Genomic DNA, 13,122 nt, shown 5'->3' with positions numbered 1-13,122 from the left:
GTGATTTTTTTTCTTTAATGTTTTTTGATCATGCTTAGATTTAACAGCTAGTTTCACACATATCATGTATTTTTTCTATTAAAATCGCCTTCATTTTAACATGTACTGCAACCGTATTTACAGTTGCAGTACATGTATATACTGATGGGAAACTGATAAAATGCTGAGCTCCCTGTTACAGTGTTTTGCATTTTGATTTTTTTTCTCCTTAAAATATGAACACATGCTTGGCCTTGGGCAAGTTTTTTTCTTCTTCCCATTATGCTCAGCATCTCACAGAGAGCATGTTTACTGCTGAAAATGTGAGCTTGCAAGTATCCAGCACATTTTCACATGAAAATTCTGCTCAAACTGTGTTGTTCACAGTGGAGAGCTCAGTGTGTCTAATCTTTGAAGGCCTCAGATTCTTCCAGAAAAAACAAGATTTGCATGGTCTTGTTAATTACCACCCCCATCCCCCCCAACAAAGAAAAAAGCACAATGAACAGATGAAGAAGAAGCCCATCCCTCTAAGTTACCGGCTGGTAGATATGTAGACATTCCAGGCTTTAGATAGTGACACCAATGGTAGCGTATCCTTGGGCAATGGCCACTCGTTGCCTAGGTAAGCCTCTAATGTATTTACTACCATGTCATATGTCAATCAGCAGTATCCTGCAGTCTCACTGGTAGTTTCTGTTGAGAAAAGTTTTATATCTAGAATGATCTTCTTTTTTTCTTTTTCTTTTTTCCCCTCCCATATGTTGTTGAAGTCATTGACTTCTTGGAGTTGCCAGGTTGCTGCCGATAGTTTCTTGTGTGGACGCAGCCTCACTGTTACACTGATATCCAATCCCAGAATCACCAGTTAACCTAACAAGCATGTCTTTGGACTCTGAAAGGAAGCTGGGGTATCCTTAGGGAGCCCACACAGGCACAGGGAGACGAGCCGACAAATGAGCAAAAAACATGCATGCGTGGAAAGTCTGCAGCTGGGTGGAACCTTCTTGCTGTGAAGTGACATTACTTACCACTGGACCACTGTGACACCTTTACCAAGTAAATAGAACCTCAAATGAAACTTTGGCCTGTATTCGAAAATGATTTTGCCACAAGAGAAACCTTGGCTAGAGGATAAGCCTGGTATCATAATGGCAGTATAAAGCAGACCTTTAACATAATAAGCCACCTATCACTAATGGTGATATGACTGTTTAAAATTTACCCAAAATGCACTTTTTATCATGTGAATTAGCAGCTAGCGGGTAAATATGGGCATTAAGCTGATGCACTTTTGATGTTGAAACTATAAATTATGCTTTGTTATTGCTACTTAATTTTTAATGGCAGACAATTGGAGGGATCTGGGGTTCCCTTTGAAATGTAACAACTTTAAAATGTCAGAATGCACATTTTTTATATTTTCTGATAATTTTTATTTTGGCGTAATTTTTCTTGATAAGAAGAAATGAGATATAGATGAGTGGTTGCGTCGTTGAAGTTTACTAACTGCCGGCCTCTGGCTCTCTGTCTTTCAAAGTTTTATCTCTCCTGTGATCATCCAAACCGTGAAAACTACCTGCTGTGTTTCCCTTCCTAACTGGCTGCTGCTAGAAAATCAGAAAACGGAATGAAGAGGGGGAAGAAAACATGCTTCAGTCACATGGATACCGTTCATTTCAAATTCATTCAGATCTCTAGTTTTGTGCTGTTTTGCCCTGGAAATATGAGCTTAGCTTTAGAACTTGTGACCATCGAAGCCTTGACATCTTTTCTCGGATCGTGTCATCAGTTAAAACCCTGGTTTCACCCTGTTATTTTCTTTATTTCACGGGAAAGCCCCTTCTCTCGAGGTGAGAGAAATCAACATGCTTCACTGTATATTTTCAGTTCACATCAGCCACCTGGACTAATTTACTGCCATTTCCTCTAAAGTTAAGGCTTATGAATGTTACTGCTCTGGCATGGCCTTACATGTTTTTATAAATCTGGCAACAGATCTGAGTGAGCGCTCCTTTGTAGGCTGTTTCCTGTGGAGCTAAATTGTCGTTTTGAGACGTGCTGTTTTTTTCCACTAGGCAGCTTACACTGTCTAGTAATTTAGCAGCATTTCTTTTGCATAGGGAACGTTGACATCCTTGGCATTCCACTATTCACCACAAGCTATGAGGAGCACGATCACCTGCGTCTTAAGTAGTAAAAGCAAAACAGTCTGCTGAAGTGTATTTAAGTACTATGATGGAAAAATGTATCAATGTACATCTAATTCTCCTAATGCTCCTATAAGCCTTTTTACTTTGAAAGCTTTTTTTCTCCTTTGATCCCACAAACAGGGAGTGCAACCACACTGTGTTCACTTTCCCACTCCCTACATCCACAGAAGAGTGAACAGTCTGAAAACACGGCTTCCTTTCAAAGATGGATCCGACTGAGTTCAAAGGGGGGAAAAAAGTTCTCTGGGAAGGAAAAGAAGGAATGGACAAAATAACACTATGGAAAACACAAAGGATTTTTTTTTCATGAGGAAATTAAAAAATATAAAGCAAATCAAGGAATACAAAAATGTATAAAACGAGGGTTATTTGAAGATGGGTAAGGGTTTTTAGCTCAGCTGGAGGGGAGACGTGCAGATTTAAAGAATAAATGTCTGTTTGCCGGGGTGCCTCACACTTAAACACACCTTTCCGAAAGCTTTCCAACAATCCAGCTGAAAAGGTGTGTGCATGTGATACTGACATTTTAAAACTGATGCTCTCATCCGCAGCGATTTGCACTGAGCGTTGCATTAGAGCGCACTCCAATTCCTCAATGTGCTACACTTGCTCAACACTTGGATGGAGACGTGCAGGAAAAGGAAAAGAAAATAAGCTGAAAAGCAAAGAGAGGATTTTAGGACTTTTAAAATTAAATGGGAACATATTAATGATAGTAGAGGGTTACGTTTTTTGGGGATGAGGTGTGTCTTGATGAAACTGTGCTGTTTTGAGTGAAGTTGCAGAGCGGCTGCTGCATTCTCAAAGGGAAGGTCATTGCAGGGCTTAGATAAAAGTATGGGTTTGGCGATGGGATGATTTTTTTTTTCCTTTCGCAGTAGGGAAAAAACATTTGTAGAGGAAAGATCAACAAAATTAAAAGTCAAGAGTGATAGCAGAGGTGAAGGGCTTGGCAAGAGAACAGGTGAGCTGTTAGAGAAGCAAATCGGAGCGAGCAAAGTGCACTCAAACATCGGTGTACATGCTTGCGTGGGGGTACATCTGAGATCTTATGCTAATGTGCTTTCACCATCGAGACATGAAACGTTGCTCACTGCTTCCACAGATCACTCCACCAAGGACAAGGCGAAGGAGAGGGAGCGAGAGGAGAGGGAGAAGAAGAAGGTCAAAGAGCGAGAGAAAGAAAAGGAGAAGAAGAAGCACAAAGTGATGAATGAGATCAAGAGGGAGAATGGAGAAGTCAAGCAGCCGATTAAAGGTTGGTGGAAACTTGCACACATGCATATTAAGTGACTTTTATAGAGATGAATTAAATGATTCTTTCTATTATTAGAGAAAGTTGCACATTAAAATGGATCAGCGTTTAATTTGCTGCTGCTGGCAGAAAATATAACTACTAAAATAAAAGTAAACTACAACTACAAACGTAAGTGTGTTGTGTGCAATAAATGAAACAAAAACCATGCAAATAAAACACATCACACATGTTGCAGTAGCATAGCATTGAGTCATAAATACTGTTTTTTTTCCATATACAAATGGAGCTCAGATCTGCTGCTAAGGTAACCAAACATGACCCACTTCCACAGTGCGCTGTACAGTAAATCATCATTATGTTTCCAATGTACAAGCTGCATACACAACTGCTCAGCATCCCAGTGGGTGTTAGGGTAAAAACAGAAAAAGAATTCTACCAGTGTGCTAGAAAAGGTCCAGTTTAGCACTTTAGCTGTCATGGCTGAACTCTTCAAGTGTGACCAGAGTTACAACCTTTTATTTTCACTGAGAACTTGATCCCTGGTGTTAGGTTGACCTTTGCACTTTGCTGCTCCTCACATGTAGAGTTGGTGCCTATGGTTTATTTAGCCCTTATGGTTTATTGAATTAAGGCAGCAGTGGTTGTAATAGGAGAAGCTGAGAGTCTTCACAGTCTGTCATCCCCTCCTGTTCCCATTTCTTGCTCCCTTTGTCTCTGCTAGTTCGTCGTCTTTTATAATCTTTGTAGCTTTATTGGTGTTTATTTCTGCCTGCTCTTGTTCTCAGGTTGGTTTAAATAAGTATTTCTGATGGGATTCTTTAATGTTTGACCATTAGAGTACATGTTTTACAGTAGCTCTGTTTATGTGCAGTCTTATTTTTGTGTTTTTAAAAGTCCAAACAGAATAAAAATGCTCCAAATATTGTTCCATATAAAGGTCCTGACTGTAATTTCAGTTTGAAAATCCTCTTTTTTTTAATGTCATTGATCAGGGCTTTTCCTGGGTTAAATGAGCCTTTGAGGGGAAGGCTGTGTGTAAACACAAGTCCTCATGTAGTTTTGCATACATTTTCCTGTTAACTACCCATTTGATAAACAAAAATGTATATCAAGTTTGATTAAACTTTATTAAATATTGAAAAAAATGTTGGTTCTTTGGTGGAAGGCCAAAATCACTTTGTTGTTGTTTTTTTTAAATATGCAATTACCTGACTGTGTTCATGCTACTTTTAATGCTTTTCCACGTTCCCAAAGCCAGCAGCTTACATGCTGTATTGACCTTATTTTATATTGAATTAAAAAAAAAAATACAAACACCAAAGAAATAAGAGCAGCACATTAATGGTAGCTTCTGTGTTGAGCAGCAGATGGTCTGAAGATGATCATCTTCAGGGAGATGGTCATAAAGGATTAGATGGTGATCACGAAGGCGAGTGTATGACCTATTCGTTACTATACGCATGTCACACAGTTGTTTGATTAGATGCATCAGCACAGCTAAATACCAGATTATATTAAATCCCATCTCCTGTAAACATATTTTGATGTGTATATATAGCGCTTTGAGTGTCTAGAAAAGCGCTATATAAATGTAATCTATTATCATTATTATATATAGCCAATATAAATTTCAGTTTGGGATAGGCAGCCAATGAAAAGAAAGATGGCTTAAAGGGGGAAGAAAGGGAGCCAAAATGGTTAGTTTCTGACAGTAGATGAACTGATTGGTCTCACACAGGCCTGGTATAAGATCAAAGCAAAAATTATAAGCAGCTCAAGCAAAACTTGAGTGTGATTGGCCCTCTTCAAAATCCGTTTTCTTGTCCCAGAAATAGAAAACTTAAAGTGGTTGTCTTTTTATATTATAGTTAATTAAAACAATTGACAAAACCCCCAACTCATTTTAATATGATTAATAGTTGCAACCCTAAATATGTTTAGCTTTGTTACTCTCATGTAATTGCCTTTCTGTGCTTGTTTCTGTTGTCAGGCATGGTTTTAACTTCCTGTTTATTAGAGTGTGACTGATGGGTGATTATCTAGATCAAACTTTTAAATATTCTTGTCACAGATCTTCTTAGAATGATGAGAAAAATATATTTTTGCCCTTAAACACATTTCTTTTGTTGTTCAGTTTTGTATACGTTAAGATGGCGGTTTTCTTTGAACACTTGTCTGCATCCATTATTGATGCAACCCTGCTGGTGATGAAGTCAGGCTCACCTGTGTGCGTGTGCGTGCACACCTTATCAATGCGGTGCAGCGGCGACTTTCATTGTTAACCTTTTGACAGTAGTGAATTATTTGCAGAGCGCTGTGATCATAATCTCCACCTAACTGTGCGCGAGTAATCTGAGTTCAGCCGTTTATCAACAGGGATGTTTTGCTTTTTAAGATCCACCCCATCCCACTCTTTTTTTTTTTTTTAAATAAAGAGTGACACAGGCTCATACGCACAAACCACTTATTGACACGTGTGAATGCCAATTTTACTTCAATTGATTTGATTTGCTGGAGAGCTCTGGGGGAGTTTGTTATGGTATGTCACGACCCCGCTGTGACATTTCAAGGAGTTAGCTGTGCTTTGGGCAGATAGTGTGACCAGTGGCTGCAGATGGAAATTACAGACGGATAAATTGGTGCACTATTTCAATCTTCCCATTTTCTGTCAAAAGGCCACACTTCCTAGTAATGCTGGTTCATTCCCTCATTATGAGGGTAGAGTTAAGAAAAGACTGGACTGAGAGCAAGAGGCATGTGTTAATCCTGCAGCCGTCGTGTGAGAGAGTCCGCTATTTAATCACTTGTTTAAGGGACGCACTGAAACCTGCGATTAGATTTTTGAGGTGGGGCAGGGGGGGCTCTCCCCACCAGAGAGAAGGTTTTCTGTAATAGTGAGTGTGGCATTTAATCAGAGGGTATTACAGTGACAGAGAGACCGGGAGTGAAAGTTAGAAATTTAATCAGTGAGAGAGTGTTAAGTTTACAATTGAAAAGGACGACCAGGAGAGAGAGGGGCAGCCAGTGGAAACGTGTATAGGAAATCAATAAGCAGCAAATGACCATTCTGACAGTAAGTCTGCTTTACTGCCAGTGAGGCTGTTTGATAGTGGGTCTGTGTGTGTGTTTATTTGAGTGGGAATTTATCTGACCATAAACTGATCATGACCATCCAGCCAAATGGTCCAACTATGCATTTGTTTGTGTATAAACAAAAGGGAAGTTGCAGTTTTTGCCCAGGAAAAGTCATCAGCAGAGTGAACATGTATGTGCAATATTAAGTTACAATTTTAATTTTTTTAGAGCAGCTGCCAATGGCTGAGCAAGTAGACCTATTATAACGGATAATTAAAACTGGTTGTTAGCAGATCAAATTAAGTCTAATGATTTAGTTCATTGGTTATTTTAGGAAAATGTATTTTACCCTAGATATAATGTGATTTTCTACAGTAATGAATGCAACAAGCCTGACTGATACAAGATTTTTTTTTTATGTTTGGCACGTAATAATAAGCCTGTCACATTTACTTCACAATCACCTGATCATAATAATTTCAGCTGACTAATTGTACCTCTTTAAACACAGCTGGATGAAATGACATCACTATTTTCATGTTGTTTTTCACCAGTTTTGCCCTCTTCTATTAATGGCACTTCAAGGTGATCAAGTTAAACTATTGCGCCGGCTGCACTGCAATAAGCAGCTGTTGAGAATTAACAGCATGGATTTAGCTGTTAAGCCAAAACATCACCAGTGGGAGCATGTTGGTTTTAAGCCAAATAGAAAGAAGGAGCACAATAACTTGTTCTTTGTAAAATTTGCAGAAATAGGCGGCTGACTTGGTAACATAGACTGTTGTGTAGAGTAGATGTTTATGGCATAAATTCACCTGCTTCCAACTTTCTGGGTTGAAGGTCGAACAACACTTGTAGTTTGAAGAACAACTTTATTACTTTACCAATGTGTTTGACCTGTAGCCTTCATCAGGGTACACATAAAATGAACAAAAGACAGTTAGGCCATCAACTGTTTGTACCATCAAGTAAACATTATACAGTTGAAACAGTTTTTTATTGGTTTCTGATAGAAGTGTAGATCCTTGTTCCCCTTTACAGATCACAAATAGAAATGCTGTGAACTGTATTCCTTTAACAAGGTATTTGTTGCTCTTCCTGTTAAAAGGGAGTTTTTTCCTTCCCATTATTGCCAAGTGTTTACTCCAATGTGATTGTTGGGCTTTTTTCTTTGGAAAATTTGTAGGCTCTTTCCTTGCTATACAGAGGACCTTGAGGCAACTGTTGTAAAATAAAACAGTATTGAATTGAGTTTTATAATCCAGAGAAGATTTAAAACCAGACAAAACATGTTTTCAAGTGGCAACATGTTGCAGCAACTCCATTTGTCTATTATGATTTTCATTTTTTTAAGGCCTTATTTAATTTATTTATTTAAATCAAGTATATATTATAATTTTTCAGAAAAATAGGTTATATTCATTAATAGACACTTTCAGCGTTGGTACGATAAACAATGAAGCACACTGAATGTGCTTCAAAGCAGGCTATATTCCAGATAAAAGACTGAAAGGTACAAAATCACCACCTAATGACCAATCAGTTGTCTGGAAAATAATAGGCTATTTCCTGGATGATCTCTGGGACCTTTTGACCGTGGACGTTTTTGTGTCTCACTAAAGAGCATTAATATAGTTTTGCTTTTTTTCTTACTATTGGCTGTAAGCAATTTTAAAATGGTTTCATATTACTGTAACCTTGTATACAGTGTTATGACATGATCATAACTGTCACATTCTCCGGCGTATTAAAGATAGACCCAGTGAAACTGGTAAACTTACATAGCTGGCATAGCACTTTAAGTCTTGTTGACTAAAGCTTTTAGAGTGCACACATTCAGACAGAGCTTTGTAGTACTACACTTACTGTACAGTGCTTTTTCTATCAATCACACTGCTGTTTAGGTAATAGCAGCTTTGCTGCCTTCAGCAATCACTTCACACTTGTTTTAATGTTATAGGTAAAATATTCCGCTGTGCTGCCGGTTGGCCTCTCCATGTTTGTGATTGGTCACACGCTGCCAACACCGCCTCGTTCATGTGTAGCTAGATTGGGAAACCCTGGGTTCAGTTATCCAGTTGATAACCGCCTTTGTGTGACTGCTTAGCCTGACATCGGGGTAAGTGAAGCCAGATCACAGAAAGAGATCCTGGGTATGTTGAACTTGCTTCATCTGTGATTTGATGGAGGTTGAAGGAATAAACGTCTGTTTGGGTGTACAGGGAATTGGGGGAGGGTGACTATGGGTTAAAGCGCTTTTGGATTAGTAGCTCAGCTATTGTACTGCAAATACCCCCACCCCCACTGTGCTTTCTTCTGTCTCCCTCCTTTCTTGTGTGGCATTGAACTTGTGTGGGGTACACACTAGACTAAAGCTGTGTATTTGTGCATGTGCGTTAGTGAGGTGAGGGCAGCAGCACCACTGTCATCATGACTGAAGTGCACGTATATATTTACTGTAAATGCATACGTGTCCATGTGTTTACACAATAACTGTGGAATCAGAAACTAGAAAGCAACATGTATCCAAATTGTCATGCTTTGACACACACACACACACACACACACACACACACACACACACACACACACACAGACACACATAGACAAACAGATACAGTAGCACTTTGCATAAATTTGCATGTTCCATGTTGTCCTGCCTGAGGCGTTGAAGAGATGGACTGCCATGTACGGTATTATGTCTTTGCAAATATGCCACTGGAGAGTGTGCTTCCTGGCTTAGTCATATCTGCTTTTCTCAAGGGATTTAGTTTCAATGTTTTTCACTTTATTTTATGCATACACCTCAGGAGATATGCCAACTGGGGGAAAACTTGCAGTGAGTCATCTGCTTAAAACAGTTAGTACTCATTATTCTCAGTTGTTTTGTTTGTAGGGCATTAAATGTGTACCTGAATGTGTTTATTATTAGACACTTTAAAATCAATAATAACAAAAATCTGAGTAAAGCTTTTAATTTTACTGTCTTTCTTTTTTTAACCTGTTTTCAGAAGCTCACTCCTTCTAGCCTCCATTTTTCCACCCCTTCACTTTATTTTACTTGCATTTTCAGAGCTGCAGTTATTGCAAGAAGACTGATTTCACTTATTTAGTGACATAAGAGACACACGGCACTCAAAGCTTGGATAGGAAAACTATAGGAGGACTCTGCAATGGCGCAGATGGCAATAGAAGTATAACTTCAGGAGAAAGGGGTTTTGGGGCAAAGTCAGCCAAGTTTTGATGTGGGTTTTATCACGTTTGACTGATAACTCGCGCATTTATTTCTCAGTGACCACTGAAATTAAAGTTAATTCAGATGATGCATCAATAAACGTGCCTCCTGGCATTTTAAGATTGCTGCTAACTTGCAAGACTTGCTTCTAGAAGGACTTTGGAGAAATCTATTCTCACAGCAGGGAGCTGAGAGAGTTTGTTGATCCACTGTGCATCAAATAACACATGATGGATTCTAACAAATCTGTCATGAAAGCCTCTTCAGAGCTGGGTTTCTTCTTATTTTGTGGTATTGCACAAAAATCCTTCAATAGTGCCTTTCTCCCCTCTCTCTCTCTCTCTTTCTGTTGCTCTGTCCAGATGACAAAGAGAAAGCCAAGATCAACTCAGAGGAGCTGCAAATCAAAAAAGTGAAGAAGAAAAAGAAGAAGAAACACAAAGAAGGGGAGAAGCACAAGCATGTGAAGATGTACCACCGGTCCTGCCAAACCATCTGTGCTGGCCTGCTTCTCCTCCCTCCCTCCTCCACGTCCCCCACCTCGTCTTCCTCCCCCTCTGAAATAAAACACGACTCCTCCCTATCTTTATTTAAGTCCCCTCTACCTGTTTATCCTCCACCTAACAACAAAAGCTCCCATCTCCCGCCCTCCTCTCCTTCGAAATCTCACCTGAACTCTCTTCACAACTCACTTAACTCTCCGTTGTCGTCCACCACGTCACCTCTTTCCTCCCCAACCAAACACCAACCGCAATGCTCGTATCCCGGTATGGCGGATCTGGAGTTTGCCTCGTACATTCACATAGAAAACCAGCCTAACGGAGGCGCCTTAGTGGCTCACGCCTACACGTCGCAGCTCTCCTCTCTCTCAGTGGACCAGAGGGAAAGGTTTGCTCAGGAGTTTGTCACGTTGGTGTTCAGTGAGGACGCGTCCCAGGTGCAGCATGTGTATTGATCAGATTGATCTTTGAATGTTGAGTTCAGTGCAGTGTTGTTTGCAGCTGCAGTGTAGCACCTGCTGCTGACTATGTTTCATTAAAAACACTGTTTTTCTTTACCCTTTAAGTTATGTAGACGGGGGATGCACTGATCTGCTATTCAGATGGGTTAGGCAGGATTCAGTCAGATATTTTCATAATGTGAATGAAAAGTGAGAGCTTGAAGCTTGACCTTTTTGTGTGTTTACAGCTTTTCTCTTCTTTGATTGCAAAAGTTTTTTTACTTGACTACAAACTGAACTTTGTCAAGGGATTTCACATGACAGAAAAGCTGTTATTTCACTAATAAATAGCAGTTCAGTTAATATATAGTCTTGGATTTATTAATTTATGTATTTTTTTTTTCGTGAGTTTAGTTTAGACTTGTTGCCTAAAACCGTCACAGATGCTCAGAGACCAGTCAGTTATCTCCTGACAGCCACTGGTTGCTAGGGAAAAATCTGTTATCCTTGATACCACTTTTCAGTCATTTAGTGGTTGTTATAGGGGGTTGCCAACTACTCCCATATCTTTAACCATAAAAGAATAAATTGCAATCTTTTCCTATAGTGACGACTCAACATTATTAATTTCATAATGGTATCAGATCAGTACTGTGGGTATTTGTAGCATATCTGTGATCAAATGAATTGGATTGGTGCATCCCTCATTTATACTTAAACTCTTAGACTAGTAATTTAAAATCCTTTTCCTAAACCATCATCTTGATCTAAATTAAAACTGCTGACTGTTTTGCAGGCTGCTCGTTATGTCATGGGAATCGTCCACGGAGAAGCCAAGTACCTGCCGGACTTTTTGGACTACTTCTCAACCAAGTTTCCGTCGGCTCCGGTGAAAATGGAAATAATTGGAAAGAAAGACATAGAAACCACGACTATGGCTAATTTCTACTCTCAGGTCAGTCGAACACAGGCACATAAAGGGGAAGAGTGGTGTCATAGATGTGGTGCTGTATGTGTGCTGTGGCTTGGATATTATTGGAACTGATACAGACAGTTCTGCAACCATGCTGACTAGTTGCTTTTCTGATTTACACCGTTTTTGCTGCTGCTTGTGCAGTTTTGAAGCAGTTTCCCCAGAGAGCAAAAAACAAATGTCAAGCTTTCAATCATGAAAAATAAAAGCTCAAAAGCATCAAATGGAAAAGGCCACATGCTTCCATGTTACTGTCTGTCGTTTGCATCAGTCTGGGTGTTACAACCGTCTATGAAGACAGGAAATAAGGGATATGTAGTATACACTTGGAAGGTTGTGTGATGCAGGGTAAATTGAGGATTCAATGTGAAGGCCAGGATAGATGATGTCATGCTAGGACTGTCCATGCAACAGTTGCAAGAAGAGGTGGAGGCCTTTTGTCATGTTGTATATGCAAATGTATAAACATACACACACTTTTGTTTCTGGCTTAAATGCATTATGTTGCTTTCTGTGGTGCGATGCATGAAAAACAGTTGTTTTTAACAAATGGCGTTTGACCTGAGAAGCTACAGCTCTGTGTTTCCTCTACACTTCAGTGCTTTGCTTTTCTTAATCGGAGTTAATCTTGAAGTGACTTTTGTATAAATATTGTTTTCCTCAAGGTTTGCATAAAACATTTTCTTAGCAGTAATAGCAATTTTTCTGTCACTGTAGAAGTAAATACAAGGGCTGTTTATGAAGGCTCAACCTTTTTTGTTTCACGAGTGCGAGTAAAATTCAATAAGAATTGTAGGAATTATTTTTAGTATAATGTCTTTAACAGATATACGGTAGTGTGTGAAGTTTTACACTTAAAAGTTAAGCGAGATGGCTTTCAGAAGTAATGCCGTGTGCAGTTCAGTCTGAATTATTCATTAGTTCACTTTATACCAACTTCAGGAAACTGAAATGGACCAAGTTGGTGTTACAGTCCTCAAATGCAGCAGTTTTTTGTTGTTGTTGTTGTTGTTGGGGTTTTTTTATACAGGTACCTCTATTGATCTAAAGATTTGAAGACAGGAATTAGAGAAGTTATGATACCAGAAATTTCTGAACCAACTTAGACTCTGAAAACTGAAAAAAAAGGAAATTATTAAATTATTTTTGGAAAAAAAACAAAACAAAAAAAAACCCTGAAGAAAAACAAAACAAAACACAGATCCAAAGCATTTTACTGTTATATCACATCCACAGCAGGGAAAAAAGAACATATTCTTTTTTGTCTCTTGATTTTTTTTCTTTGCTGTAAAAAGGCTTATGGGGTATTGTTGTCACCCTGCTAGGGCACCTAAGTTCAGTTAGTAAGGGTGTCAACTAAAATCTCGGGAGATCAAAACTTAGAGATTTATAATCTTGTGAATACAATAATTCAAGAAGGAAATCACCTGGGATTTTTAAATTGAAAAC

At 39.0% G+C, this 13,122-nt stretch overlaps 1 protein-coding gene across 1 annotated transcript in view; it reads left to right on the top strand.

Annotated features, from left to right (window-relative positions):
- Nucleotides 1-13,122, top strand: part of LOC309692020 (uncharacterized protein) — a 39,577-nt gene that overhangs the window by 5,171 nt on the left and 21,284 nt on the right. The window contains exons 2-4 of the mRNA XM_082510137.1: nt 3,298-3,450; nt 10,123-10,697; nt 11,497-11,655. Coding sequence (XP_082366263.1) covers nt 3,298-3,450; nt 10,123-10,697; nt 11,497-11,655 — 887 coding nt within the window. The remainder of the gene's footprint in view (nt 1-3,297; nt 3,451-10,122; nt 10,698-11,496; nt 11,656-13,122) is intronic.

Source organism: Aulonocara stuartgranti (assembly GCF_965226115.1).
Source record: "Aulonocara stuartgranti genome assembly, chromosome: 17".
In the NCBI taxonomy this organism is placed as follows: Eukaryota; Metazoa; Chordata; class Actinopteri; order Cichliformes; family Cichlidae; genus Aulonocara; species Aulonocara stuartgranti.
This window is presented reverse-complemented; position numbering and strand designations above follow the sequence as displayed.